Genomic DNA, 22236 nt, shown 5'->3' with positions numbered 1-22236 from the left:
TTTACAAAGACAGGCAGCAGACTGAGTTTGACCCATGTGTTATAGCTTGCCAATTCCTAGACCCTGGAATTGAGTAAAAAGATCCAAACGGACATTTAACAATGCTCTGGAAGGAGATAATAGAATAGGAATAGAACAATATTTGAAGAAGCAATGTTCAAGAATTGATGAAATATAATCATCCTGTCTGCAAGACCTAATTTATCCCAAGTGATAAATAAAATTCACCCATAATAAAACTGCAAAACACCAAAGATAAATAAATTTAAAGTAAATTCAAAAGGTAAGTTGCCTTCAAGAGAGGACAATTGGACTGATAAATCACTTTCTCAGTATCAACAATAAAAAGCCAGAAGATAATGGAAAAATCTCTTTAAAAGTGCTGATAAAGTAACTACTGATACAGAATTCTAGCATCAGTGAATGTGGGCAAAATAAAGCCCTTTAAAGACAAATAGACCCCCTCCCCAACCAAACAAATTCCTAAAATAAATTGTTCAATAGTTCAATGCCGAGGAGGAAGGTCTAAGATTCAAGGAGTAGGGCTGGGGTTGTGGCTCAGTGGTAGAGCACTTGCCTAGCATGTGTGAGGCACTGGGTTCGATCCTCAGTACCACATAAAAATAAATGAGTAAAATAAAGGTCCATCAAAATCTTAAGAAACATTTTACAAAAGATTCAAGGAGTGATGAGTATATAAAATGGCAAACAGAGCTAAATCTAAATCTTGTTAAGAAAATTAAGGTAACAGTGTCTAACAGGAATAAAAATGAAGCTATAATTAAAATCCTTGGTAAGGTGAGTAATTGGAGTTTAAGTGTCTGAGGTCCTTGCATGGTTTGGGGAGGAAGTTGAAAATATTATCAGAAGTCTAAGTTAAACATGCATGTTAAGATTTCTAGATTAAAAAAAAAAAACAACTAGGTGTAACGTAACTTCCAAGTTAGTAGAGAGGAAGTAGAGGAAAGAAGGAAAAGAAATACAGATGAAGACAATAGAAAATGTGGCAGTTAAAAAAAAAAACAAAACCTACCGTTTCTGGAATAGCTGCCGCATTAGTCACTCTGAATCATTAATCTTTGTAATTCCACATAATATATTTAAGAGTACCAGGTGCCACGCAGGCATTAAAAATGATAGTTTCTATTATTATTGGATCTCTACCTAAAACAAGGTCTCAAACTTAAATAGGCACTCATGTCTATTTAAGAATGAATTAAATGGGCTTGAATACTGATTCCAATCTAAAGTTTGCAGACTGGGTCTCCAAGAAAGGGTGTGGTGAAAAAAAGAGAGGCAGGGTAAGTCTAAAACTCACCTCTTCTGGCCAGTAACTTCATGGTTGTGAGCATAGTACAATATGACCCCCTGTTGGTTAGCAGGCCCTTTGTGGCTCCAGACCCGACAGGTGTAATGGGCTAATTGATTGAATCCAGTAACAACCACAGTAGTTACATTTGGGTGCTCATTATGTGCCAGCACTGTGTGCTTTTACATGGGTTATTTAATTATCTCAAAGTTCTTGAGAGATATGTACTATTTATTATTACACCATTTAATCAGTACCAAAACTAAGGAGCAGAGACATTCACTTTCCCAAGGTCCGACAGGTAGTGATGGTGGATCTAGGGTTTGGGCCCAGCTGTCCACAGAGCCTGTGCTCTTGACCATTGCTCTGTATACTTTATGAGGTGACCAGAATCTAAGAAAGGAAGAATTCCTGCCTGGAAACACCTGGAAAGCAATAATTATGGAAAGTGCATCCTTCGCCAAACTTAGGTTCTGGCTCTTCTTCTTTCTCTGTGACCCTAGACAAGGTGTTTAACCAGTTTTCTCCTCTGTAAAATGGGAGCAGTAGGTGATTGTGTGCGTGTGTGTGTTTGTGTGTGTTGGGGCGTGTCCAATGAGATAAGATAGAAGGTATTCAGAAAACCTGGAAACTCTGCCTCTCCATCTTGGGTCAGGAAGACCTTGGCTGTACCTGTTCTCATCAGGTATCTGTCCTCTCAGCTGATGTTGGGGTGACTTTGGGAGTGCAGTAGATGAAAGCTAACTTTTTTCTTCCAGTCTTTAGAAAGGTGATTTGTCACCCTCTGCCAGTCATCCTCAAGGCCGTTCTGTCACCTCCATTGTACGTATCCGTTCACACACATACATCTTGCATGGTGTTCAGAAAGCCGGCCTGTTTCTCTGCCCCATGGCCGTGTCACTCATCTCCCAGGCCATCCTGATGAGTTGTCTAATGTTGCACCAGGGCCCTTGCTGGGTTCTAAGCCCCGAGCATGCCAGAGGCCATTGCCTATTGTAACTGACTCTGTACCCCCAGCCTCCGTCTCCATTACCACAATAGGCCTGAGCTCTTGGGGACCAAGGAGGACAGTCCTGAGCTTAGTTCTGCTCTTTCCTTCTCCACCCTTCTCACCTGTCTGTGCCAGCACTTCTCTTGCATTCGTGCTTATAAAAATGTTTTATTGCGGGGCTGGGGTTGTGGTTCTGTGGGAGAGCACTTGCCTAGTGTGCATGATGCACTGGGTTCAATCCTCAGCAACATCTATCAATTAAAAAAAAGGTTCATTGATAACTAAAAAATATATTTTTAAAAACTGTTTTATTGTGATAAAATATAGTTTATTCTTTTCATTCCCTGCCCCCTTCCTTAATGTGTTACTGGTAATTGAACCTAGGGATGCTCTGCACGAAGCTACATTTCCAGCCCTCTTTTATTTTTTATTTTTGACACTGAGTCTTGCCAAGTTGCCCCAGCTGGCATGAACTTGCAATCCTACCTCAACCTCCTGAGTAACTTTTAACTATTTTTAAGTGTATCATTCAGTGACATTAAGTACATTCACCCTGTGCAACCCAAACAAAAACTTTGTGCCCATGGACCCATACCTCCCTCCCCACGTCCTCCCTCTATCCAGGTGAGCTTGGGCCAGGGGGTTCACAGAGCTGGCTGCTTCCACATTTCAGCCCTGCTTTTGTCCTACTCCTTGTCAAACTGGATTCAATTCTGGCTTTCTTCCTCCTATTTCTTAGTGTCTTGTGGCTCAAGGAAATATGCTGGGTTGATAGGTACAGCTGCCCAGACCCTGGTAACCTCCTCTTTACTTCCTGTTTCTATGAATTTGTCTATTCTATGTACTACATGTGAATGGAATCTGCAGCATGCGTCTTTTTGGGTCTGACTTATTTCACTTAGCATCATGTTTTCAAGGTTCACCCATGTCATAGCATGTATCAGAGTTTCCTTCCTTGAACAATGAGTCCATTGTATGGAGGTACAGGGCACTTCCTTTACCCATTGCTCTGCTGATGGAGGTTCTTTCTTGAATCAGCTTTTTTGGGCATATCTGGGCTGTTACCTAGGGAGAACAGCTTATTCTTTCCTTGAAGCAGGACACAGAGGGGGCCACACTCGCAGATGGTGGGGAGCAAACGGTGGACTGTTTGTAAACTGCTCCCACCCTCTTCCAGGTTTCTCCTTCCAGGAGTCTCTTCTCAGCAGGTACTTAATATGCATGACATCAGCCTTTACACAGTAGGGCTTATGTGGGGACACAACCTTGACTTTGCCCACCTTCCCTGGGAAAGAACCTATTGTGTCACCCCAGGGATCCTGTTTTCTAAAGTCTAGAGGTTGTGGAGCAACTTTTTTTTCCCCCTCATTTTAATGTTTTGGGATATTTGTTTGTTTTTATTCATTTACATTTTTTCCCCTTATCAGTCTTTTTCGTTTCTGGTCCCCTGCTTGGCTTCGGTGCCCTTCCAAAGTTTTCTCTGTGCTATACCATTTCTTAATATGGGTGCGTCTTCTGTTCTTTATTTAGACTCTCCTGGACTGGAATTCCCTAAGGGAAAGATTTTCTCTGACTCATCCTCCACCTTTTGTGATTCTTTCTCTGTGTCTCTCCCTTTTACACCCATTCAGTGCCCCAGGAACTACACAGCCTCTACCTAGACCGCAGTCTGTACCCTCAAGGTGTCCAGGGCCAATAAGGATGATACACACAGACATCACACACACATTCAGCGTGTCTCACAGTCACCCCTGGGAGGAAGGAGAAGCCTATATTAATCCTCTGAGGTCATCAGGACAGGAATCCCCAGCTCCAGTGTCCTGGTTTGGGCCTGAAAGTCTGACAAGTCTGACTTCATACCGACTGCCTCTTCTCTTAGCACTGTTTACTTTTTTGTTTGTTTGTTTTGAGATAGGTTCTAAGTTACCCAGACTGACCTTGAACTTGTGATCCTCCTGTCTCAGCCTCCCAAGTCACTAGGATTACAGGGGACACCACCTGTCCTGCTCCATTTTCTTTATCGGATCTGGAGACTATAGTAGACCTTAGCAGATTCTGGGCTTTTCGTATGGTTTCATGGCTTTAACTGGGTGAGTCACTTCACCTTTAGGACTATGTGTTACAAAACCTGTAGAAAGAATATCTTCAGTCCCATCTATCTGAAGAGTTTATCACAAAGACCAAATGTCCTAATGCTTTGAAAACTGGGAAGCATTACCCTAGTATGAGTTTTTCCTGCAAACTTCTTTACTCTCACAGACTGTTTTCTGCCTTTCTGCTGAGTCTTGTTTATGCCATTTAACAAGGAACCTCAGGCAGACAGATTGCCCAGCTGTAGCTTGCCAGTTTGAGATTCTCGAGTGGCCTGTGATTGGGGAGTACCAATGCCTTCCTAATTACAGAGCTCGGGACCAGACCCTGGACTGGGAAGCATAGAAGCTAGGTGGCCAGAGACACTTTTAGGGGCCAAGACAGTTTCCCTCCATCATCCAATAGCTTCCATTTGCAGCTCATCTTCATTCGATGGCAACGGGCCTTTGCACAGAAGGACGCACTAATCCTCACCTCTGTATGCAGTGGATTACCTGTTGATCGCCATTTTTCAGATGAAGAAGCTAAGGCTCATGAAGAATAGATCAGGAAGAGCTGTCGTGGGAAAGAGTGAGCCATGAGGGGCAGGAGCTTCACCAAGCATGGGCCCTTCTGGCCTCCTGGACAGAGTTCCAGGTGGGCCTGGCCAGGGGGCTCACAGAGCTGAGTGCTTTGGCATTCTCAGCTCCGATTCTGTTTTAGCTCTAGTCAAACTGGATCCACTTCTGGTTTTCTTCCTGATATTTCTTAGGGTCTGGTGGTCCAAGGAAATGTACCAGGTTGATAGATATAACTGCTATTCTGTAAGGCACCTTTACAAAGATTCTATTAAAAAATTTTTTGGCGGTGGGGGGGCATACTGGGGATTAAACCCAGGGTTGCTCTATCACTGAGCTGCATCCCCTGTCTTTTTTATGTTATTTTGAGACAGGGTCTTGCTAAGTTACTGAGACTGGCTTCAAACTTGCAATCCTCCTGACTCTGTCTCCTGAGTCACTGGGATTGTAGGCATGTTCCACCATGCCTGGCTGCCTTTATAAAGATTCTAGAAAGATGCATATAGCATATAGTTACCTGACCTGTACAGTAAAACTTAGGGTGAATTTCATCTCCCAACCATTTCCTTATCTGGTACTCATGTTCAGGGGAGAGCCTACACAACTGTATGTAGCAGCTCTGGAAAGACCTAAGAAAGTTCCCCTTTGCTCAGGCTATAGCACTGAGCCCACTAGACAGAGGTGCATTCTGTGAGTGAGCTCTGTTGGGGCAGCTTGATGGTCACAAGATGACCTGCAGTGTAGACACCAGAGGCATTGGATACACACAGGCAAATGGGTAAGGGAGATGTTTCTACCCTTCATTTGACACCTGATACAGATTTCTTTGCATCAAGGCCTGTTTGTCCAGTGCCCGGCACAGTGTTTGGCTCATAGGTGCTTGAAGATAAAATTAGGGTGTTGTATTAGACATTCCCCAAATTTCCCTAAAAAACTGGTTCTTGGATTCCGTGAGTTGTTTGATATAGTTGGTGAGGAGAGCAGGGACTTACACTCTGAAAAGGCTGGGAACTTATTAGTGCATTTACTAGTGGTGAATTGTGATGAAGTCTGACCTACCTCCTGGCTTGTGGTCAAGAGACCACAGATTTTTTGTGCTTTGAAAAGGCAGAAGTGGTACGTAGCCCACGATGGTGCCCTAATTGCTGCTTTCGAGGGTAGCAGAGGCTTGAGCAACTCTGGCCACTTGAGTCTCTTGCCACTTCTCCAGTGGGAGCCAAACTTGCAATCCTCAGCTCAGGAGGAAACATCCAAGGGGGTTCTCCTAAATTGTGGAGAGCAGCCCATGAGTCTAAAAGGGAACTCCTTGACCAGGTGACCACATTCAGCTGACAACTGCTGGGAGGACATGGTAGCATGTTGGCGCTTTACACTATTCTACCCATCTGCCTCCTTGGGAACAGAGTTGAAAATGCCCTGACCAACCAGGGGAACTGGGAAGACTGTGTCCTGATGCCAGTGTAGGGTGGGCAGTGGGCAGACCCCAGTTCTGGGGAACTGTACCTCCACCCATCACTTCTGGGCACACTGATTTCACCTGACTTCTTGCAGACAGAACTCTGAGATTTCCCCAAAGCAGCTCAGTTTTGGCCACCTTGGTTGATGGACAGTTGATATAGAAGAGAGGAGCTCCTCTTCCTGTTAACCTCCTGGAGGAAACTCCCCTGTGCCTGGGGCCTTATCCTCCCTCCAAGGGCCCTCCCACCCAGTGCTCACAGGAGAGTGGCAGCTGTCAGAGCTGTCCACACTCTTTCCCCTGCTTTGCAACTTTCTCCTCATTTTGCCCTCTCCTTTCTTGACTCTTGGAACTATTCCCATAGAAAGAAAAATGCAGTTCCCATCTACCCGCTTTAGGGCAAAACCTCTGTTTGTCCTCTTGGAAACCATGGAAACCTGGCCTAAGAAGACACTTGTACCATCTTAGAAGTTAGTGTTTCAGAGCCTTGGACTCAATCTTGTGACTGTCTAGCACTCCCTGCTCCCCTACCCCAAGGGGGACCAGAGCCTCTGATTTTTCAGATCTGCTAAAAGGAAAAAGTTTCAAAAAAACACAGCAGCCCCCAGGCAATCCTTTTGTGAATAGGTTAGCAATGGGAGCAATTTCTTTGTAGGGTCAGGATTGGGTACAGGCAGCATTTGCTGGGAACTTGAAAGAGGGCTCTGGAGTGTAGTCTGTTGACTTGGGGGCTCCTTTCCTCTTTCCCTTCTCACCGTTACTCAGAAGACCTGGGCTGGGAGTAGCTAGCATTTCCTTACATCAACTCTTTTTTTCCTTCTTCTCCCAACATGTTTGTCCTTCTGGCTCTGGTGCTACCTTTTAAAGCCCCAACTTGGGAATGCAGAGAGCTTAGATGATTAACTGCAGGAGCCCAGTGGGAGAATTCCACAGCCTTAGACGGCAAAGTTTCCAGGGCCTTGCTGCCTGCCGGGGGGACTGGCAGTCCTCAGGAGCTGGCGGTGGAGGAGGGAGGGGAGAGCAGGCCGCTGTCCTCAGCTTCTCTTTGGACCTAGCAGCCCACAGAGAGGACTCAGCAACTGAATCCCTAAGGGCAGGCATGGTCCCCTCCCTGCACTGACAAGGGTTGTTCTCTGGTGATGGAGATCTTGCTAATTTGGAACAGCTGGTCAGGGTGTGTGAGGCTGGGGAAAACCGAGAAAGCTCCCTTGAGCAAATTTGTATAGTGAGATGCCTGCTGAAATTTGACTCTGCTCAGTTAGGATGCCTGTTGCTACTTCTCTGGTCCCTTCAAGAATCCTGTAGGGTGGGAAGAGCGAGAAGAAAAGACACTTTGTCACCAGAGAGTTGGATTTGATTCTCCATGTGTCTACTCCCTACACAAGTTCTTTTTTTTTTTTTTTTTTTTTTTGGTACCAGAGATTGAACCCAGGGGTGCTTAACCTGAGCCACATCCCCAGCCCCTTTAAAAAAAAATTTTTTTTTTTAATTTTTAAATTTTGAGACAGGAACTCACTAAGTTGCTGAGGCTGAGCCTTGAGCTTGCAATCCTCCTGCCTCAGGCTCCCAAACTGCTGAGATTCCAGGTGTGCACCACTGTGCCCAGCTCCCTACCCAAGTTCTAGAGGCTCGGGTGGAACACAGGTGGGACAGTGGAGCCATTTGAAATTTGTGGTTGGATGGGACCAGCTTATTCCCTCTATTGCTTGGACTTTCAGCTTCCTGGGGAGCTTTGAAAGGAGCCAGGGTCCTATTACAGCTCTGGGTGCCTTTTCCATCTGTCAGTCTCCCAGCCCCTTCCTCCATCTGGCTGCTTCTCTGATTTTGCTAGATTGGGAGCTTGGCTGAGTATACTAAACCTTGACTTTTGTTTTTAATTCATAGGAATACTTTTATATTCCCTTCTCTTTTATCTCTTAGAAATTCTTCATTTCTAAGTCCTTAATTTTTTTTTTTTCTTTTTTTGCCTCAGCTTTGAGCATAGTTAGATGCTGCATCAATATCTGACTTTGCCAGGCAGGTGCCAGCCTGATAGTTTCAGAGAATGCAAAGTGGTTACAGGGTCCGGTCCTATGTGTCTTTGGCCCATCATCCATGCCTCCAGTGACACAGTAGGCCCTGCATTGGTGCCAGCTCTGGTGGTCCCACAGTCCCTGGCCTGCTTCTCAGCACATCCTGCTGAGAAGGATCCATCATTTGCACCAAGGTGGACTCAGACAGGACTGATTGGATTTAGAATTTACCAGGTAAGGAGGGAGGACTCCATCTGATGAGGCTGTCCCTGGAGCTGTGGAAAGACAGAATGAGAGGAATGAGATGTTGTGATAGATAGGTGGTGGGGGGCCCTCCTAGGTATGAAAGACAAAGACAGAGGCTTGAGAACGAGATATAGAGAAAGCAAACTGAGGAGGTGGAACGAGTGGTACTAGATGTTTTTTCCATGAATCCCAACAACTTTGTGCTTCAGAAATAAAATAATCCGGAAAGTATCCTTTCTGCCACTTCCTACAGACCCCTCCACCACCACACTGTTCTCAGGTTTCCCTTGGAGGTGTCGGGATGCTGATTAAAATGCTGTGTGGGGCTGATCATGGTGGCGCACGCCTGTCATCCCAGCAGCTTGGGAGGCTGAGGCAGAAGGATCAAGTTCAAAGCCAGCCTCAGCATCTCAGTGAGACCCTAAGCATCTCAGCAAGATCCTGTCTCTAAATAAAATACAAAAAGGGGTGGTTGAGGGCCCCTGGGTTCAATACATGATACCAAAACAAACAAACAAAACTGCTATGTGTGGGCGTTTGGAGTGGAATGGGTCCTGTTCCCCTTTGCCTCTGCCAGAGATTGAAGAATCCCTGCAGTGATGGTTCACGCCCCCCACCTCTACATTCCTGCACCAAAACCTGAGTCCTGTGACTCTGTTCTGGAGAACAAGGCGGAGGGGCATCCAGTCCTTTCCGTCAAGGTGGGCTCAAAGGAGAAGTGCTGAAGGAGTAGTGCTTGGGACTTAGAGTTGATTCTCTCTGGTAAATGTGTCCCCCGCTGGGACTTCCATTGCTTTTCCTTTCCTTGGAGGCGAGGAGGATGGTTCGCCCATTAATTCCACATGGTGAGCCAGGCCCAGGGCGGAGGTTGGGTTTAATAGGTGATACAACCTTTCTGCTCATTCAGAAGAAAAATACACAGTACCCTCCACTCTCTCTCCCCTGAGAGACTTCCATCAACTGTGACCAGCTGGGGCTGAGTCACCTCACAGGCCTGCCCTTTGTCTCTTGCGACAATGAATCCCTCATCCATCACCATGGATCTGAGCTCTTTTGAATACATGTTCTTCAGAGTTCATGATTTTGGGAAGCTCGGTCTGCCTTGGGATTCTGAGATGTGTCTGCATCTCTGTTTGCTTTTGTATGTATTTCCAAGTATTAGCCGCTCAGCTGGAGGCCCTTAGATCTAGGAGAGACACACTGGTGATCTGGAACATCCGTTCATAGTTGGTGTCTTTCTACCAGCTCTCGAGTGCCCAGGACGATCGCCCCTCTGTCTCCTCTGGATCCTTTACTTGCCTCCTCCTTCTCCTCCCCTGCCCTACAGGAACTGGGGTGCTGATGACAGTTGGTTTGACAGGCTTAGAAATGATGCCTGCTCTGCTCTTTTGACCTCAAGGTGCTGCCAAGACTGATGTCTGTCCCAAGTTCTGATTTTTTCCAACAAGACTTTGTCAGCTAACTGGGGCTGTCAATTAGGGCTCTGACCTCTCCTGGGGCAGCACCAGGGTGCTTCCCCGCTGCAATCATCCGCTTCCTTCCCCTTCTCCTGCCCGCTCTCCTCCCGGGGGGTTGTCCTCTGTATCCTTTCTGAGCCACAGTGGCATCTTGGAGGCATTTAGTTGTCTCATGAGATGGAAGGAATTGGAACTCCAGGATTTGCTCTTTTTAAACATGACCCTAACTTTATTTTTATCTGGTTAATATGCCCATCAGCAGTGGGATGTTTCTTTCTCCTAGTAAATATATACCAACCAGGAAGGAGCTAGAATAAGGTAGGGAAAGAGGGATGATAAAATCTGCAGCATCTTTTGAGTCCTAAACAGCTACTTCTGGAAAGGTGATTCTCTTATATACCACAAAGCGATTAGCAACCTATAGCCTATTCGTCCAAGTCAGGACACACCTGCAGCTTAATTATGTGTATTTACACATATGCTAGTGACTTCCACTCTCTTACCCCTCTGGAGCTGCCTATGACTCTTTTTCTTATTGTTTTATTTTTGGTTGGGAGAATGGACAAGGCCGAGGGCCACAGTGTCCTATCCAGTAGATGGAGATCAACTGATCCCTGATACCTCCTCTGCCAAAAGCCATTCCTACGTGTCTGATGCCATGGAGACTTGACTGTCTAAGGGGGAATCAGCCTTGCTTTGAATCATCTTTCAGCATCTGAATCTTGAAACGCACCCCTTGGTGCTAGCTAAGGATCCGCGCTATCCTCGCTGCCATCTTAAATGTGTTATACAGGGATATCCCTTCACCCCACAGCTCCCTGAGGAATGGGAATGAGACGAAAGTTCTCTGTACAAGTGAGGGACTTGTGAGGTGCCCTTCAGGGGCACCTAGAGGCTGTTCCTTGAGTGCCTCCACAGGTGCACCCAGCTCTGCTGGCAACCCTGCTGCCCAGGGGAGGGTGGCAGTCTGAGCTGCTCTTCCCACAACCCTGGAGGAATCATTAGTATCTGCATTGCTGAGGTGGGGCCCAGGCCCGGGCTGGAGGAAGAAGACAAAGGGGGCATTATCCCTGTTGGCCCTAGAAGGGGAAGAAAAGTGACAAGAACCTGGGTTGGGGCCTTTCTCCTTGATAAACTGGGGGCATCCGCAGGGCTGCAGTTCCCAAGCTGCCGGGCACATTTGTGCCCAGAGGCCACACGGTCCCTTCTTTAAAGGAGCTCATCCGTGCCCCTCTCTTTTTCCCCTTCCTGGCTCAAGACATAAACTCTGTTTTCTGGCTACTCTTTTCAGTCCTGAGAAAGTCCTGGTGGCTCCCCCCTCCCTCCTTTTTAAAAGCTGTTTTAGGGGGCTGGGAAAGGAAAACTTTAAAAGTGAAATAATAAAAACAGACCACTCTGCCATCACAGGCACATAAATAGCTACACCGTAGCCAGGCTGCACACTCGCTTTGCCATAGCAACCTAAAACGAGTGTTTATAACAGCCTGTCAGCCGGCCTGGAAAACAGCAGCTGCTGCGCTCTGCCAGCCGCCGGGCGGCCGCTTGGCCTGGGAGCGGGCAGGCTCCCGGGGAGGTGTTATGGAGGCGGTGGGCCCTGCTGGGGCCCTGCGGTTGGCAGAGAAGTGGCAGCCTGGAGTCCAGATGTGGTGGGGGCAGTGACATTGGAGAGGGAAGGGAGCAGAGCTCTTTTGTTTGGCCTGCACCTGGGTGTTATTTCCACCCATCCCTGGCTCCTGTGGAGACAGGAAACAGGAGTGGGATGGACTTAGCTCCACCTGAACCTGGAGGGGACTGGTAGCCCTCTGAGCCTCACAGGGGAGATGTTTTTAAGTTTTTGAATAAACCCAGGCTTCTGCTGCTTCAAGCAAGTTGAGTGACATCCTCTAGAGTCTATTTTCTCGAGATCTGAAAGGAGGTGGGCTTTCCTTGGGAAACTCATGGTTCTCCAGAGAAGGGGCTGCCCTGGGATGAAGGAAACAGAGGTCAGTGTCCCACCCCCGGACTGCAGGAGAAGAGGACAGAAGTGACGAGGTCTTCCTGCATCTTCTCCTGTCAGCCTAGAGCAAGGGCAGTGCTCTGACCCCTGGTTTGGATTCTCAGAGCAACAAGACCTAGTGGTCTTGGAGATTCTTATGAGATTGATGGCAGAAATGCTTCAGAACCTCTGCTGTGTTCTGTTCTCAAAGTGTGGGCCCCGGACCAGTGGCATCAGCTCGCCTTGTTAAGGAGCTTGTTGGAAATGTGCATCCCCAGCCCTGCCCCAACTCTCCTAAACCAGAGACTAGGAGGGTCCAGCAGTAGGATTTTACCAGACCACCACTTCTCTGAAGCACTATGCAAGCCGGCACAAGGGCGGTCCACAATCCAAAGTGATCAGATCGGTCCACTCTCTAAAGCCCTGGGCTGACTTAGTGGCTGCAGTCTGTGCCATGTGTGACAAGGCAGAGTGTAATGGGGCAGAGAGATAGCAGGTTACTAGGGAGTGCCCCAGCTCTGTTTCTTAACAGATGCCATCTTTTCTACTTGCTCATTTGCCTGTGACTTCCAGGAAATAGCTGGACTGAGAAAAGACGGAGATAGGCAAAGGAAGTGTGGAGCCCTCTATACCCTGTGAGGTGAGACTGCCATGGAGTGGTGAGCAGTCATGGGCGTGTTGACCAGGCATGAGGGCCACTGTGTGAGTGCTGGGTTGCTCAGGAAAGTTACATTGCTTCCTCTCCTGCTGAACCCCTGAGGATAGAACAGCTGTCCACAGCTTGCCCTTAGGGTAGGAGGGTAGGAGAGATGTGTCCTCCTCTCAGTCTGAGGCCAGGCAACTTTCCCCTCTACTCTAGGGGCTCCACCAGAACCTGAGGTCGGGAAGCAGCCAGGTCCTGCCTTCCGTAGCCAAGGGAGATTGACCTTCCTCTCCCTCTTCATAAGCATGACATGATTCTGCTGAAATTTGTTTCTAAAAATAACCCCAGATCCAATCTAGCTGCTAAAAAGCCCCTTTGTTCCCTTGGAACCAAAAAGTGGAAAAGCCACAGCAACCCCAAGAAAGGCAATCTGTGTTGCCCAAGAGAGAAGACATACTGAATACTTTCATGTCACTGCCCAAGGCCTGCGTCTGTCTGTGGCCTAGTAGCTTTTTGTCCCAGTTCTTAGGGGTGAAAAGCAGATACTCTGATAAAACCTGATCCTGTGAATTTCCCACCATTGGGTGGGAGGGATGGGGGAAGCTCCTCTGTGTTAAATCGCAGCCCTTCTGAATGACACCATCACCCCACCTGAAATCCACTCTGGTCCTTCTTAACCAGCAGAAGGATGTGGTCAGCATTGCTTTCCTCCTCTACATTTTTTTGAGCTTGGGCTTGCTGTGACCACACACACACACACACACACACACACACACACACACACACACACTAAGTCACAGGAGGACACAGAGGTGGCCTGGGCCAGTGTGACCCAGATTATTTGGAAGGTGGTATCTTCGCCATGGCTCTGGGCCCAAGGGACTGCCATTTCTTTTTCTTTTCTTATTTCTTGTTTTCACCCGTCAGTACTGGGGATCAAACCCAGTACTGCTGCACACATGCTAGCAAGTGTCCTATCACTGGACTGTGTCCCCAGGCTCCCTTTCTCATCTTGATAATACTGATGCTGTTTTAGGATGGAGCTAGGGGTGACGCTGACCTCTCAGGCCCATTCCTGCTTCCTCCCACACAATGGTTCCCTGCCCACACTCTGGAGCTTCCTGTCTTCACCTGGGTGCATCCTGGGGTCTCTGACTAGGGCTGGAGCTGAGAAGGCCATGTGATCAGAAGCCAGCCACCAACTATAGTCAACTCTCAGTATCACCGTTTAGAGAAATCTTGTCCTGTCTGTGGACCCTACCTTCTCCTTTTCCTCCTGAAGGCATCTGGCCAGAATTGATAAGTTTTGCCAACATTGTCACAACATGTCTTAGACAACGCAGCCCCTCTAAGACTGAGAGGTCTTACCATCATAGCATGTTTTATTTTATAATTTTGGACCTGCGAGCAAAGGGCTGAGTCAGTTGTGGCCCACTATAATCATAGGTCTATACATGACCCTGTTTTGCTCACTCTTTCCCCATGTCCCATTTCTATTCCCTTCTCTGCCCATGAGCAGCATTCTAATGTGCTAAAATGTCTTTTTGTTTAAATACGACCCTTAAAATGAGTAGTGCACTGCTTTAGATGCATGTATTTTAAATTTTTGTAAAAGCTGTGAAATCTTTTTCTTCCACAAGGCACTGTGATTTTAAGATCAGCAGTGTTTTCATGTGTACATCTAATCTGTGTCTCTAACTGTTGCATAATGCTCCGTGTTACCTAGCTAGTATGTCTTACCTGTCCATCACTAGGAGAATGGACCTCAGGTTGCTTCCAACTCCCTGTGAGTCAGTGAACATCCTTCCACATGCTGCCTTGAGGCCCTGTATGAGAACTCCTTTGGGAGACGCACCCAGGAGTAGATGACTGGATCCACGGGATGCACAGTTTAACTAAGAAGCATGTGGTTTCTCTGGGAAGGAGGGATGAATTCTGGATTCCTGAGATGTGGGGGTCAAGGATTGACACATTTTCTCCAGATACTTACTTTGATTCTAACACTGCATTTCAGCAGCTCCATTGAAGAAGATGCTTTCAGAGTAGACTTGGGGAGAGGGAGAGGGTGTATGGCAGCCTTGTGCACACCCCTCCTAACCAGGAAGCAGTGTTCACTTTCAGGAAGGAAGGAACCAGCAGAACCCAGAACTTGGGGAAGGGAGCTTAGAACCAAGCACCAGAAGGCTTGGTTCTAAGAGGCTTGACAAGTGTTGACACCAGGTTCCCAGGCCAGGCCACAGAGTGCCATCCTGTGGTCAGTGCAGAGGCCTGGCCTTGGTGGCCCAGCCCTCACTTGGCTTCCTGGCATGGGTGTGGCTGTTGGATGCTGATTAGAAGCAGTGCCACCCACCACCTGAACTTGAGCCAGCACACGCTGATCTGACCTTCTTACTATGCCTCCAAAGGAGGGCACGTGCTCGGGTCAGTTCTGCAAAGCAACAGACTTTAGAGCAGAAATTAGGGCAGGGTGGGCATGGGAAGGAAAGGAGGAGGTGAGTGCCATGGTGAAGGTGGCTGCCAGACCTGTGTGACAGGCACTGGCCGGGTAGGCTGGAATCTGATTCATGGAAAGAGGGCCTGTAATGAGAAGGGACCTGGAACAGCCTCTGGTGGGCTTCCTAGCCTCAGAGAAAAGGACTGGCCTGGGGTGTTTCAGGCCAGCAGCCTGCCATCTCACCAGTTTTTTCTGGCAGGACGCTGCCCTTTTGGAAGCAGAGGAGAACCTGGGAGAAGAGCAAAAGCTTAAAAAACTCTGGGTGATGTTCAGGAATTATCCCAGAGCTGGATCTCTCTATGCCTCTCCCAGATCATAAAGAACCACTGGATCAAGAGCATGACAAGATAATATGGAGGAAACTCCCCTCCCCACTCCTGGGCTCTTCCCAGGTGGGAATCGTGTATGTTTGCAGCTATGCCATTCTAGATCCCCGTGGCTCAGGGTCCTGGTAAGCAGAGCATGAGGGTGTCTGTCCCTGATGAGCTGAGGGTCTATCTGTACACCTGCCCAAAAGAGGTAGGTGTTTTCCTAACCTATTCCAGAGCCTTTTAGGGGTCCTGAGCAAGGGAGTGATGAGTTTACGTGGGTCTTCTCATCAAGCGTTAGTAAATGCATAGCTTTGTTTCCATTTTCTTATAACATGTGTCTTATACTTGAGGCAGGGTGGCTTTGGATTCAGACCAGGGCACACAAATCCTGGCTCTCTGAACCTTTAGGTCCCTGCTATAAAAGGATGTCCTTTTTATAGGGTTGTTAACAAGGATCCAGTGACATAGCTTATGTAAAATGATAATAGCGACTGTGTACGGACCAACCCGTACATATCAGCCACTTTCCCAGGCACTATATAATACTTATATTAATATATATTGAACTTCTTGCTGATTTTCACATAAAATGTATCATATGGTACCTAACACATTGTAAGTGCCCAAGAAATATTTGTCCCCTCCCTTCCCACCCCTCCCACCACCACCCTGTTCCTACCTCCCCTGGGCTGAGGGAGACTCTGGGACAGAGAAAAGGCTGCAGGCGCTGCCGGGGAAGCAGCTTTCACATATCAGGTCCTCCGGTGGGACCAGCCTGCCTCCTCCCCTCAGGGCCTCCCTCCTCACTCCTCAGGTTCTGCCTGGTGGATGCCAGCACTCCCGCAGGTGTCAACTTGCCCCTGAGCAGAGGCTCTCAGCCCAGAGAAGAGGACAGCGCGGGGCAGGGCACCCAAGTCCGCTCCACTGAGCAGCGCTCCGCACCCTCACACAAGCCGGAGGCCGGAGTTGACTAGAGTCACTTAGTATTCCGGTCAGGTCTGTCTGCGGCACTGCACCAGCCCGCAGGCCTGCCCCGCCTGGCCCACCACTCCGCTCTCCCATTTCCCTCACTCTTGGCTGCCTGTGCCTGGCGGATTCACCTCCCCGGGGGTGGGTCCCTGTGTCTTCCAACATGGTGCACTCCAACCTGCACAGGGCCACCCCTTCGCCTCATGCAGGCGGATGCATCTCTTCTTTAGCACCCTGGGAAAGCCTCTAAGAGTAAGGGATTCCATGGACAAAATGGGAGGAAATTAGCGTGTCTGGCTGTTGCTGACAGTTTGGGGGTTTGGGAATCAGACTGCTGTCTCTGGCGCTCCTTATTTCTAGAACTTGCTAGTGGGCCTCTGCAGGTTGGCTTGTCAGGAAGTGTGAGGTCCTGTGACGCTCCCTGGGTGCCCTGTTTCCTCAGATGTGATACAGTTAACTCTAAAAGGGAGAGAGTCAGGGAAAGGGTGAGCCTTTCCTCCACGTGGACGTAGGTATTTCCTTGTCCTTTGACATGCCTGCGTTTTAAAGGGCCTTTGTCAGCAAACTAAGGAGTAATGTGTAAAAGGAGTACCAGGCAGTTCGGCAAATCCCAACCTTATGTGTAATTGTAATGTAGCAATTTTTAAAAGAGGAAAAAAATTAAAATAAATAAAGTCGAAGGAATAAAAAGTACCAGGCAGTCTTCCCTGCCCTCATCAGCTTCATCTGTGAGGTGGGGAGCACAGCTGTGCTACCTGGAATGCATATGACAGTGCTTTTGCATGATGTCTACAAATTACAGAACAGATGTTATGGAACTTTGTGTGTGGTGGAGGATTAGGAGTTAAAAGAACTTAAAGTAATATGATTTCTTGCCCCAGGAGGAATGGTTGAAAGAGTTCCCATTTGCATCCTATCATTCCCCTAGGTTTGCAAAATTCCAGAAATGGGGAGTGAGGACATACCTTACCCAGAATATTCCAAGGCAAATGACTAATCCTGACCTGACAAGAGGTAGTGCCTCCCAGGCTAAGTGGCGTGAGCACTTCCAGATTATTCTTTGGCAGTTGCCTAATAAGGTTAGGGGCCAGGCAAGCTCAGCAGTTGCAAAGAGTTCATTTTCGAGAGAGCTCAGAGAGAAGCACGGACACCCTGACATGCTGCCTAATTACAACAGAACTTTACAGAGATCCCACCTCAAACCTGGGCGCCCAACCACGCACCACCTCTTTGACTTTGTGCCCACTGCTGGATACTTAATCTACTGTGTTTGTGTCTCCAGCTCAACCTGGAGCATACAGACCTCCTCATTCTTTTCCACAGTTTTTGGTGGTGTTGTTGTTTTTAGTACGAAGACTTGAACCCAGAGGCACTCTACCACTGAGCTACAACCCTCAACCCTTTTTATTTTTTATTTTGAGGCAGGGTCTCACTAATTTGCTGAGGCTGGCCTCCAATTGCAATCCTCTGGCCTAAGCCTCCTGAGTCTCTAGGATTTCAGGCTTGTGCCACAGTGCCTAACTCAGGTGTTCTTTTCCATTGGTGGACTGTGTGAGTAGAAGAATCTCCCCTTTGGTACCCTAAAGAGAGGTTCAAAGTAAGGAATTCACCCTTCTAATTTCCCAGAGACTCAGGACACAGTGCTAATGGTTATAACCCAGCTAATGGCTATTGTTAAAGAAGCTGCCTTGGAATTTTCCATTCTTTTGAGTGTGGGTGGGGGGGTTCCTGGCAGGAAAAAATGGAAGGATACGTGGATCTTATTGTCCTTCTACTTTCTAATATAACAGAAGTTCATTCATGTCAAATTCAGCTTTCTTCCATCACTTGAGAGCCCTGTACTGGACACTGGGCATCCTTCCAAGATTTTGAAGCACTAATTTTTTTGGTCAGTAATCCTGTTTATTACTTTCTTAAAATGATGTGAAAAGATAGGGCTGATTCTCCTCCCAGTTAAAAAGGAGAAACTAGTCCTAAGAAGGCTAAGCGATTTGCCCAAAGGATAACTGAGGAGAAGATGGTAAATCTGGCTCTGAATCTGCTACTGGTCATCCAACAACTGCAACACAATGTTAAATTGAATGCCCACTCTGTGTGGCTTCTCTCCCAGGAACTAGGGACAAAGCAGTGCTCAGGACAGGTAAGTCCCTGTCTTCATGGAGCAAACGTGGTAATGGGTGGAGGTAAAAATCTTCTGTTTCCCGTTTCATGTTCTATGAGCCTTGTCTGCCACTTTCTCTTGAAAGGTTAAGGAGTTCTGGTTAAGGGTCAAGATGGGTTTCTGGCTTCACTAGCCACTCCCACTCCTTCCAGTCTTGGAGGAGAAGCTAAAAGGAAGAGAAAACCCTGTGGTACAACCACCATCCCTTATTGGCAGAGGCTGTATTCCCAGATAGCCAATGGAGGCCTGAAACTACAGAGTGCAAGACCCTCTATTACCATGTTTCTTCATAAACATACATATCTATTCATAAGTTATAAGTTAGACACATAAGAAATGAACAATAATAAAATAGGACCATTATCACAACATGGTGTATTAAAGGTATGTAAATGTGGCCTCTCCCCACCCAGCCTTTCTCCAAGCGCCTTATTGTACTGTACGCGCCCTTCTTTCCACAGGGCTGTGGATCAGGAGGGAGTGTGGTATGCCTGGTTCAGGTTGAATAAAGGGGAGTTGACCCTCAGGTCCTTTTGAGACCTCGTTCCCCAGGATTCCCTGATGACATTTAAAAAGAAAAGAGAGTAGGATATGAAAACAAACAGACAACCACTTGCTTAACTCTTTGTAAGACATAGCAGTCTTAAAATCTAGGATAGAAATCCAAGCGCCGTGGCCTACACCTGTAATCCCAGCAGCTCAGGAGACTGGGGCAGGAGGACCAAGAGTTCAAAGCCAGCCTCAGCAAAAGCGAGGCACTAAGCAACTCAATGAGACCCTGTCTCTAAATAAAATACAAAAAAGGGCTGGGGAAGTGGCTCTGGTTAAGTGCCCCTGAGTTCAATACCCGATACCAAAAAAAAAATAATAATAATAATCTACAATACGAGGGGCTACAGGGGCACCTTGCTGGGCGGGAGTAACAACCTTGATCCCAGAGGAATCTGTGGGGAACAGCATTGCTCAAAATCAGCAGGGGCTTTGGCCACGTGATTTTGAAGAAAGTAATTTATAAAAGAATCAAATCCTTATCGGATGGTTCTTAAGCTTATTTCAACTGGTAGAAGTGAGGATGTCATCTGCTTATTAGATAGGCTGAGGTTCAGAATTCTTCTCCACCTCCTGGCAACTCCCTCAAGTCGGTGGGGACTACTGAATCAGGAACAGGCCCCACATATTCTGGTGCTGCGCTCAGGAAGAGACCCTCCATGATAGAATGGCTGATGTGAGGCCAAAACCCCCTCATGATACACAGCCAGCCCCTGCCTGAAGCTGAGCACAGGGCTCAGGATCAAATTTCTTCCTGCTTTTAACCCTCAGTATCCTCACTTACACGTAGTTCTCCCCACACCTTAATTAGTCAGCTGTGTGCGAGGTTAACACTTGTCTTCCTAGTGGGGAAATGCCGCTTTCCTCTAATATATTTACTGTGCAGACTTGAGGCCCTCTGGTGCTCAGTCACATGCAGGTGAACTTGTCCCTCCTGATGACCTTGCTGGGGCCCCATGCTCTAGCAGAGCTGATAGCTGCCTTATCCCTCCCACACTGGAGAAACTCTAACATTCACAGCCTTCAAATTCACTATCTTTCCTTCTCAGAGGTCCTTCTGTCCCCTTTAGAAAAAGAGAAAATTCCCACCCTATATCAAAAACTGCCAGTATTACTCTGTCCTTCCCCACAAAAGCCTCTTGGAAGAGAGATGGGGCTTAGCCCCAAGAACCACACTTGATACCTGACTTATTAACAACTGCCACCAGCTGCCTTATTTCCATATAGCTGAAGATTGAGTATTGAAAGGTTCCTCAAAGGATTTGGGCATCTTCTATCAAGTCGTCTTCCTGGTTTGTAAATGTGCACTGGGAGTGGGGAAGGGCATGAGGTATGGCAGACAGCAGATTGGCAAGCCACCCTCCAGACCACTTGGGCCTAATCTCCTTTTTCTGACCTCTTCTCACCTCTTAAAGCCCTTTAGTCTGGCCTTAACAGACTAAAGGATCCTGTAGTGGGTCCCTCAACAGGGAAAACAGTAGAGTTGTTAGAGGTCATAACCTTTTATTTCCAAGTCTTTAAAGTTGTGGGGTTTGTATGACTTGGTTTAGGAGACTGAGACCTGAAGACTGGGGGGTATCTGAAATAACTACTCTACATTGCAGTTTACAGGCTGCTGGGCCCTTCCAGGGAATAGGGCCTCCCCTGAGTCAGTTCCATCAGTTTGGGCCTTACCTATCAGTTCAGCTCCGACATCAACTGTCATCTACACCCTTGTGCTAGAGTGGGTACAGTCTGCCCTTGAAGATGCTGGATCCTCATGGCTGTTCTAATTGTTTCTTTTTTGTCTATCTTGACTCTATTCCAGAAATCCAGCTGTCGTCAGTATCCAGGGAGCCCTCATCTTCCTCCTCCTGCTGCCACTCTACCATCAAAGTTGCTGGTTGTTGCTAAGGTTGCCTCCATGGTAACATGTACATCCTGTTTACACCTTCATCTGGGCAAGTCAGTCTAAACTAGGAACCTACCTACTCTGGACAACCACTTGCATCACCACCCAGGGGACACCAATCATCGTGACACAAGGTCCGCCTTCTACTCAGTTCCCCCATCCTCTTCCTCCTCTCACTTCCAGGCTTCATACAGAAGAAAGTATCTAGGTTTGGGTTTGCTACCCTGAAGCTTACTGCACAAGATATAGTCAATATATATTCTAACTGGGCCCCCAGAGAAGCAAGAAGCAGGAAGAAGTGGGGACAAGAAGGCAGGAGGTACTGATCTGTTGAAGGGAAACTACTCATCTTCTCTGGTTGAGGGACTGGTAACCGCAAGCAAAATGACGAACCTATTAGAACATTCCTTGCCGGCCAACTCAATAGCCGAAAGTCATGAAGGGGACTTTGGCTGCACGTTAATGGAACTGAGGAAGCTCATGGAGCTGCGTTCAACTGATGGACTGAACGAGATTAATCTCCACTATGGAGGTGTACAGAATCTCTGCAATAGACTGAAAACCTCCCCTGTGGAAGGTAAAGGCCACTTCAGGGGTGGTGGAATTGGAGAAAGGTAGCTAATGTCTCACAATATTGTTTTCCAGCTTCTAGGGAAGGTACATTTCTGGAGACCCCACTGGTATATTTTTGTCTGGTGGGAAAAGTGTGGCATCTGAAGCTCTAAAAGGAGGTGAGGTCATGAATAGCCATTATCCCCCCCCCCCCAAAAAAAAAAAATGGTATTTAGGGACTGTGGCATTCTCTGAAAACCATTCTCTCCTTATTTTTCAGTATTGATATACAGAAAGGAGGATGTTTATCTTATAAATGTTTATGGTGTAAATGCTTTTTTCAGCAAATAATCATCTAGTCCCTTATTCTGTATCAGTCTCTGATTACAGAAGAGTTCCAAGATAATGCTTCCTTACACTGATCTTAAAGTGTAATGGGGAGAGGGCACCAAAAAGTTAATAGTCCATCTACACATTTGAGCACTTTGTTATACACAGAAATGTGATGGCAAATTATAAGGTATCCATACCTTTGAATCAATCACCCACTGTTTTCTGTTAGGGAATTATAA

General features: G+C 47.3%; 1 protein-coding gene across 2 annotated transcripts in view; it reads left to right on the top strand.

The window, feature by feature from the left end:
* ATP2B4 (ATPase plasma membrane Ca2+ transporting 4) overlaps window positions 1-22236 on the top strand; it is a 93123-nt gene that overhangs the window by 24106 nt on the left and 46781 nt on the right. For both annotated transcript variants that reach the window (XM_079107389.1, XM_079107390.1), the window contains exon 2: window positions 21029-21689. In XM_079107389.1, the coding sequence (XP_078963515.1) occupies window positions 21497-21689 (193 nt within the window). In that variant the 5' untranslated portion in view covers window positions 21029-21496. The remainder of the gene's footprint in view (window positions 1-21028; window positions 21690-22236) is intronic.

This window comes from Sciurus vulgaris (genome assembly GCF_902686455.1).
Source record: "Sciurus vulgaris genome assembly, chromosome: 12".
NCBI lineage: Eukaryota > Metazoa > Chordata > Mammalia > Rodentia > Sciuridae > Sciurus > Sciurus vulgaris.
Note: the sequence above shows the minus strand (reverse complement) of the source record. Positions and strands in the feature narration are given on the sequence as shown.